The following is an 8,495-nucleotide window of genomic DNA, read 5'->3' as shown; positions in this document are numbered from 1 at the left end:
AGCAAAGGCTCTGAATACTTATGACTGTGATATTTCGGGGGGGGGGGGGGGGGGGTTCTGTCAAGATGTGGCTGAGTGTCCATTAATGAGAAATAAAATGAACTTTTTTACTTTTAGCAAATGACTATAATGAAATAGAATGAAAAATTTAAAGGGGTCTGAATACTTTCCATACCCACTTCAATTAGATAAGGAGCATAAAGATAAAGATTAGAGGAGTGGAGGACAGTGTTTATATTCAGGTTCCCATTACTTTATTTCAAGTCATGACCCTAAGAGGAAACATCAAGTGACAATATAACACATTGATGTTTGGTGCGGTGTTTTATTAATGTGCCATATTTTTTTCACAGCTGAAAAACATTGACAGGAACATGAAAACATCAAATGTAAGTTCCTATACATTATTATTATTATTATTATTATTATTATTATTATTATTATTATTATTATTATTATTTATTATATCTAAATAGTGCAGGACCCCCCACAGTACAATCTGCCCCTGTCAGGATCTGAGATATATATAAAATGGTTGTGCTATTGAGTTGTGTTGGTCTAAGGATTTGGGCCGGTGTCCTGTGGTCGATTCTCTTTGCCACTGAGCTGTTTGGTTAGTGGTTGGGTCTCGGACTCAGTGTCTACTTGAGCTTGTTTGGTGTCTCAGTGGATGCGGCTTCAGGCGTGTATAATTGTCATCAACCTATCAGGTCTTTCCAGGGTCTGTATACGGCTGACTGCTGGCTTCAGTCCTTGCCGGTTTTCATGGTTACCAGCTAGAATTCTTGGCCCAGTCTAGAAGGAGAGTTTAGTTGGAGTTGTATGGTTTCTGGTACTGGATTGGAAGGGGTGTGAGTTTCGTTCTGTGTGAGAGTCTTTTTTACCCTCATACATTTCTACTCAACCCCTGTCCTGCATTTCTGGCTGCCTGTCACTGTTTAGTATGAGTGAGTTTCTGTTTTGGGTTTTAGGTTTGTTTTGCCCCTGTCCTGTGATACCCTTTCCTCACTACTCTACTCTTCCTCTCCTCAATCCCTGTTGTGTGTTTTGTGGTTGTGCTGCACCTGTTAGTTCTTCAACATGTCCCATCCTAGTTATTACTGTTTTCAGCTGCACTTATCCTTTCGCTAGGGGTGACCACCTCTAGTTTCCCAGTCCCTAGCCTCTTTCAGCTCTCATCCTACCTGTCTGCAGGTCTTTGCGTTTAGAGAGCCAGTAGTTGTCAGGGGCCGAGTTTAGCTCGGGAACAGCCGACCAACACCCTCAGGCAAGGCCTAGTTATCTGTTGTAGTGCTAAGGACAGATCGCCTTGCCCATTTCCCTAGCAGTGCAAACAATTCAGTACCACGGTTGTCAAACATCCATATAATTGTGACAGCCCCGCAGTGGCGACCACACAGTATGATATGCTTCACAGTAATGCCCCACAGTATTATATGCTTCACAGTAATTCCGCACAGTTTTATATGCTCCACAGCAGACCTCCCCCACCCAGTATTATATGCTCCACAATAGCCCCCTTCCCTACACAGTATGAAATGATCCACAGTAGATTCCCCTCCGCACACAATATTAAATGCTCCACAGTAGTCCCCCTCCCCCCACACAGTTATACTTACCTGAAGTCCTATCAGGAGCCGCCAGGCTTCCTTCACCTTTTGAATGTGGGCGCTGATGATTGTCATTGCACCTGCACTTGGGCAGAGGTCACACTCCGCAGTCATTTTAGGCCATGGTCATATGGACCGCGATCTACACTGATAGCTTTCAGCTGTGTGTGCATTTGCGTAGGCCTGTAAAACTGGCTGCCTTAGGGACCTATTATAGAGTATCACAAAGGTGTAGGAGACATCCAGATATTTCAGTATCAGGTGGAGCACATGTTTGGGTTTTCTTTGTAACTGGAATCTCTGTGAAAACTGTATTGTCTTTTATAGTAAAGTAATGCAAAGTAGTATAGTATAGTATAGTATAGTATAGTAAAGTAGTGTTTTCTACTGATTTCACCTTTATTTTTATATGTTTCTTTCAGACCAATCTGACTGTGGTCACAGAGTTTTTCCTCTTAGGTTTTCAAGGAAGTCAAATCTTACGAAATTTCCTCTTCCTTCTTTTCCTTGTTGTTTATGATGCAACAATATGTGGGAACCTCCTGATCATCACCCTGGTGTCCACCAGTAAGATCCTCCACACCCCAATGTACTTCTTCATCTCACAACTCTCTATCAGTGACATCTTATTGACCACAAATATTGTCCCCAACCTGCTCTACATTTTACTAACAAATGGAGGAATCATCAGTTTTATTGGCTGTATGTCCCAGTATTATATTTTTATAGTCTCAGAGTCATTTGAATGTCTTCTCCTGACAGTGATGTCCTATGACCGATACGTGGCCATCTGTAATCCTCTCTGTTACTCTTCTATCATGACAAATGTATTTTGTATTAAATTGATTGGTGTGTGTTGGTTATTCAGTAATGTTATTTCATTCATTGCTACCATGACATCATCAAAGCTAAAATTTTGTGGACCCAATACCATTGGCCATGTATTTTGTGATATTTTTCCCTTACTAGAACTCTCCTGTTCAGATCCTTTTATTGTTCACTTGGAAATTTATATGATGGGAATACCAGTTTTAATAATTCCAACCACCATCATTGTAGTGTCTTATACTTCTATTGTTCGGGCAGTCTTAAGGATCCCATCCAGTACTGGTAGACAGAAAGCCTTCTCCACCTGTAGCTCCCACCTCATTGTGGTCTCCATATTCTATGGGACTCTGTTCAGTGTTTATATTATTCCAAAAAGTGGACAGACATGGGTTGTTAATAAAGTCCTCTCCCTGCTATATACTGTATTTACTCCACTGATTAATCCCATTATATACAGTTTAAGAAATAAAGACATTAAGAAAGCCGTACAGGCTGTGCATATCATGTAATAAATAGAGATGAGCGAGTAGGTATTCAAAAGAATACTACAGTATTTGAAATACTCATACTTGTTCGAATACTACTCCTATTCACAGTAAAGGTTCGATTCAGAAACAGCGTTGATTTGCCGAAAGCTATACAGTGTACAGTATTCGGCCAATCAACGCTGGTTCTGCCAGAGGCTCGTCTGTGAAGAGGCGGAGTCTAAGATCGGACCACAATGGAGACTGCTATGGTCCGATCTTAGACTCCGCCTCCTCACAGACGAGCCTCCGGGAGAACCAGCGTTGATTGGCCGAATGTTGTACACTGTATAGCATTCGGCCAATCAATGCTGGTCAATGCATTCCTATGAGAAAAAGTCAGCTCTCGCATAACCGCAAGCTGCCAGCTCTCCCGACTAGCGAGGACGAGCCTGCTGCAGAACCAGCGTTGATTGGCCAAATGCTTTACAGTGTATAGCATTCGGCCAATTGATGCTGGATCTGCAGGACGAGTAAGGGCCGGATCACATCAGCACTTGCCTCCCATCCGGAAGGAGTCCGCAGGAGGACCCCCCCGAACGGAATATCAGTGCAACTGCAAGCACTGTGCAGTTAAAGTACACGGACCCCATAGACTATAATGGGGTCCGTGCGCTTTAACTGCACGGCGCTCCTCCTCCTCCTGCTATTCGTGGACTTGGTGACTCTCCTTTAGTCGAATAGTGGTTTCCCCTGAAACAAGCATTTTTCCCCATAGACTATAATGGGATTCGATATTCGATTGAGTAGTCGAATATTGAGGCTCTACTTGAAAGGAATATCAAATCTCGAATATTTCATTGTTCGGTCATTTCTAGTCCTCTCTGAATAGTGGTTCTGAGCCACAGCATAGAGTATTTCCCTAGCTGAGGGAGCAGAAAAGTACAGATCAGGTTGGTGACACATGAGGGTACAGGACCAGCTCCAAGGCCATGCCAAATAAGGACTGGGGGTGTCTGATGTGACTTAGGATGAAGTGAATGGCTGAGTCAACCAGTCTACAACCGTTGGGTTACTGGTCAAGACACAACTGCTACTTGACACTGGGAGCTAAGGCCTCTGTGAGTGACCTCTGCTGCAAAGGCCCCTTACTCTGCTGCGACATTTGCCTGCGCCTGAAACATTTAGGCCTGTGCCCCCCCCCCCTGCAAGTATTTTCTCCCATAGACTATAATGGGATTCAATATTCGATGGAGTAGTCGAATATTGAGGTTCTACTCGAAAAGAATCTCAAATCTCGAATATTTCACTGTTCGCAATAAACATTGCTTGACATGAATATCCGCAATATGTATTGTGTGTCTGATACCATATATTATTTCTTAGGCTGGATTCTCACCACCTCTGTTTGAGAAACGTGGAGAGAAAAGTCCTACAAGCAGAACTTTTCTCTCCGCATTTTTCTACATGGCGAACGCCATTATAGTCTATAATAAGGGGGCAATCACTTTTTAAGCGGATTAGACTTCAGCCCTTTGGGCCACTAAGTATGAACCTTGCTTAACCCTTTCCCTCTCTGCACCATACTATTAGATCTTGCTGAGCGTTTAGTTAACCATAATAGTATGGCGCTATAATATCATGGGCCCAGGAGCTGTGCCTGCGACATTACTTCCGACACTTGGTTGTTGTCCTCTTCAGGGCGTTTGCTGATCTTCTGAAACATCAGGCACCACTTAGGCCTATAATTGTTAAAAACCAAACATCATCATGCTTTGACAAAACTGAGTCAAGGACTCAGTGAGGACTGGTGACTACTGACATCTCGGAGGAGGCCAGAAGTCAAAGGTTCCCCGAGAAAAGAATACTGGATGGTGGAGCCCCAGGAAAGCGAGGAAAGGTGAGTATGGGTTTTTATTTTTTTCCATATCTTAATGGCCCCTGATTATGAAATTCTGGAATCTGAAGGGATAATGATTGTTGAGTGGTGAAGTCCAAAATGTCATGTTTAACTGAACCCAATATTGTAGAATTAATTCATAAAGAACCTGGTTTGTTACAAAACAGTTTGTTCATTTCTGGTCTCATCTCTCAGAAAGGAGTCAGATTTTGGGTCTGTTTTGCTCCCTCCGGAGTGGTGAGTCCTTCCTATGTCCGGCTGGTTCTGATACTTGAGTGATACCTAGGACTCCTCAGACTTATTTTTTAGTTATTGTTGCTTAAAGTCTTGAAACTTTAATAAAGTTTTACAGTTTTTTCTTTTTACTGTATAATAGTTTTATCAGAAGTTTGTCAGTGAACTTGTAGGACTCAGGAGACGCACGAGGTCTTGGCAAACACTTTCATAGAGTTATTTCCCAGGGCTCAGTCTGTTTAGTGTATATATATATATATATATATATATATATATATATCCATGATTTATTGGTATTTCATTATTAATGTGTTCGTTCAGAGAGATTCACAACTATTTACAAGAAAATCACTGATATTATAAGAGATAATAGGGCAGAAAAAAAATGGATACATCCAATGTAAGTATGTGATTCATTGTAATAAATCTCAAATATTTTAAAAAGTAATTTCACTGATGGTTACAAATGATATTATTATTATTATTATTATTATTATTATTATTATTATTATTATTATTATTATTATTATTATTATTATCATCTGATATGGAGATGTTATATTCCACATCATCATACACCTTTAGACTACCTTGATTGGCAGTAAGTGTCTCCATTCTCTGTGTATCAGCTGCTGAGACCAGAACATCAGTGATCCAAGTTTCATAGAGACCATAACAGTCCTATACTACAGTCCACTGAGCCTTGATATATGTGTGGCTGGGGTATTGTTTGTTGTTCTCCCAGCCACATGAGCGGGGCTCACAGTTGTGTGTGCATATGTGGCCTAGGAGAAGGTGATGGGTCACATCTGGCAATACACGTACTGGACACATCACCATGTATACAACACCTCTGTGAGCTGTAGTCCGTCTTTAGAGATTTTCAAGGAGATTCATGTTGGTAAGTGGCAGACGGCATTTTTCTCTGGTATGTTTCACATAGGGTTGAGCCGATCTTGAGATTTCAGGATCGATTTTAAAATCCGATTTCCGATCATTTTACAGCCAATCCCGATTATGAAATTTGCTCGATCACTGATCGGAATCCGATCTTTTCCGATCCTGATCACTCAAGCCTTCGTATTGTATGTTTGTCTGGGCTATTGTCTTATGTAACAAGTGAAACATTAGTGACCATTTACCGTAAGCCTACTTTATTACTCTACTTGCAGACAAATCTGACTGTGCTCACAGAGTTTTTCCTCTTAGGATTTTCAGACAACCAACTTTTAAGGATATTCTACTTTTTCTTGTTTCTAGTTATTTTTTCGGGGACAATATGTGGGAACCTCCTGATCATCACTCTGGTGTCCACCAGTAAGATCCTCCACACCCCAATGTACTTCTTCATCTCACAACTCTCCATCAGTGACATCTTGTTACCCACAGATATTGTCCCCAACCTGCTCCACATCCTACTGAATAATGGAGGAACCATCAGTTTTATCGGTTGTATGACTCAGTTGTATTTTTTCAGCGTCTCAGAAGTATTTGAATGTCTTCTCCTCACTGTGATGTCTTATGACAGATATGTGGCCATCTGTAATCCCCTCCGTTACACCTCTATAATGACAGGCACATATTGTATGAGGTTGGCTGCCATGTGTTGGCTAATATCTATTATAGTTTCATTTGTTGATACTACAACACCATCAATGCTGATCTTCTGTGGACCGAATATCATTGACCATTTCTTCTGTGATCTTGTCCCTATCATGGAAATTGCTTGTTCTGACACCTTTGTTGTCCAGCTTGAGATGTATTTACTGAGCTTTCCTTTAGTAATTGCACCTAGTATAATCATTATAGTATGTTATATTAATATTACTGGTAACATCTTAAGGATCCCATCCAGTACTGGTAGACAGAAAGCCTTCTCCACCTGTAGCTCCCACCTCATTGTGGTCTCCATATTCTACTGGTCTATGTTCGGAGTTTATGTTTTTCCAACAAGAGGACAATCATCAGCCATCAGTAAGATCCTCTCCCTGCTATATACTGTGTTTACGCCTTTCATAAATCCCATTATATACAGTCTGAGGAATAAAGACATTAGGAAAGCCGTGCAGTATACAGTTACGTACATCACTTGGCTGTAAATGTATATTCATTCTGGTTAATTTTCTTTTCAAGTCCCGTTTACTAAATATATAGTCAGATGTCTCCACTTTCTATCACACGTCCTGAATCTATTGTGTCTATTTATTTATTTTTTACAGTGTTTTTTAACCCCTTTCCCAACAAAGGCATTTTTTGATTTTCGTTTTCCATGTTTGACTCCCCTCCTTCCAAAGCCCATCACTTTTTTATTTCTCCGCTCTGAGAACCATATGAGGTCTTAATGTTTGCAAGACAAATTTTTCTTCATGATGCCACCATTAATTATTCTGTCTAATGTACTGGGAAGCTGGAAAAAAAATCAGAATGGGGTGGATTTGGAGAAAAACTGCATTTGTGCTATTTTCTTATGTAGTTTGTTTTTATGTCGTTCACTTTGCAGCCACAATGACCTGTCCCCTGTATTCTGTGTTTCAGTACAATTCCGGGGATACCAGATTTCTATGCTTTTATTTACATTTTAACCCCTTAACAAAAATCCAAAACTGTGCCAATTTTTTTTTTCCCCCTAAAAGTCGCCATATTCTGACACCTGTAATTTTTTTATACTTCTGTGTACGGGGATGCATAGGGCGTCTTTTTTGTGGGGCCAGGTGTAAATTTTAGTTCTATCATGTTGGGGAATTATTATTGCTTTGATCACTTTTTATTATTTTTCCTCCAGGAAAAATATTTTTTATAGATTTGTAGTGCGGGCGATTTCGGATACAGCGATACCTCATGTGTAGGTGTTTTACAGTATTTAAGTACTTTTATATGTGTTTTAGGGAAAGGGGGTGATTTGAATTTTAATTTATTTATTATTATTATTATTATTATTATTATTATTATTATTATTATTATTATTATTATTATTATTACTTTTTATATTTTTTTTTACTTTTTTTTTTTTATTTTTTTTATGCATTTATTAGACTCCCTAGGGCTCTGGAACTCTGCATTGCAAAATACCAGGGATTCCATTGCAAGCTACATAGAGTAGTCAGCAATAGAATCCAATGATTGACAGGCCGGGGAGCCTTCACAAGGCTAGCCAATGTCATAACAATGAGATCCCGACCCTGGAGCTTGCTCCAGTTGCTAACGATCGCCAGGAAAATGGTACCTTGGGTATAACAAGAAATATTGCATGAGACTTTCCCTATAAACTAATATTTTTAGAAAAAAAACAGGGGATAAAGTGAGTATCCAAAAATATAGGGTAGCAAATTAAAACTCAAAAGCTTTTATTAATACCCGCTAAAATATTTAATATAAAATTGCTCCCCCACAAGTGGGTCAGCTTTGACCAAGGCGCCGGAGGGGTTAATGCCCACGATCGGTGCGGGCACTGAACCGTGG

At 40.2% G+C, this 8,495-nt stretch overlaps 1 protein-coding gene across 1 annotated transcript; it reads left to right on the top strand.

Moving 5' to 3' along the window:
- Positions 1 to 5,421: 5,421 nt before the first annotated feature.
- LOC142202301 (olfactory receptor 10A7-like) lies at positions 5,422 to 7,135 on the top strand. The gene is made up of 2 exons (XM_075272359.1): positions 5,422 to 5,436; positions 6,209 to 7,135. Exons 1-2 carry the CDS (start codon positions 5,422 to 5,424, stop codon positions 7,133 to 7,135), a joined length of 942 nt encoding a protein of 313 aa, XP_075128460.1.
- Positions 7,136 to 8,495: the final 1,360 nt, after the last annotated feature.

The sequence above is a fragment of the Leptodactylus fuscus genome, chromosome 5 (genome assembly GCF_031893055.1).
Source record: "Leptodactylus fuscus isolate aLepFus1 chromosome 5, aLepFus1.hap2, whole genome shotgun sequence".
Taxonomy (NCBI): domain Eukaryota; kingdom Metazoa; phylum Chordata; class Amphibia; order Anura; family Leptodactylidae; genus Leptodactylus; species Leptodactylus fuscus.
This window is presented reverse-complemented; position numbering and strand designations above follow the sequence as displayed.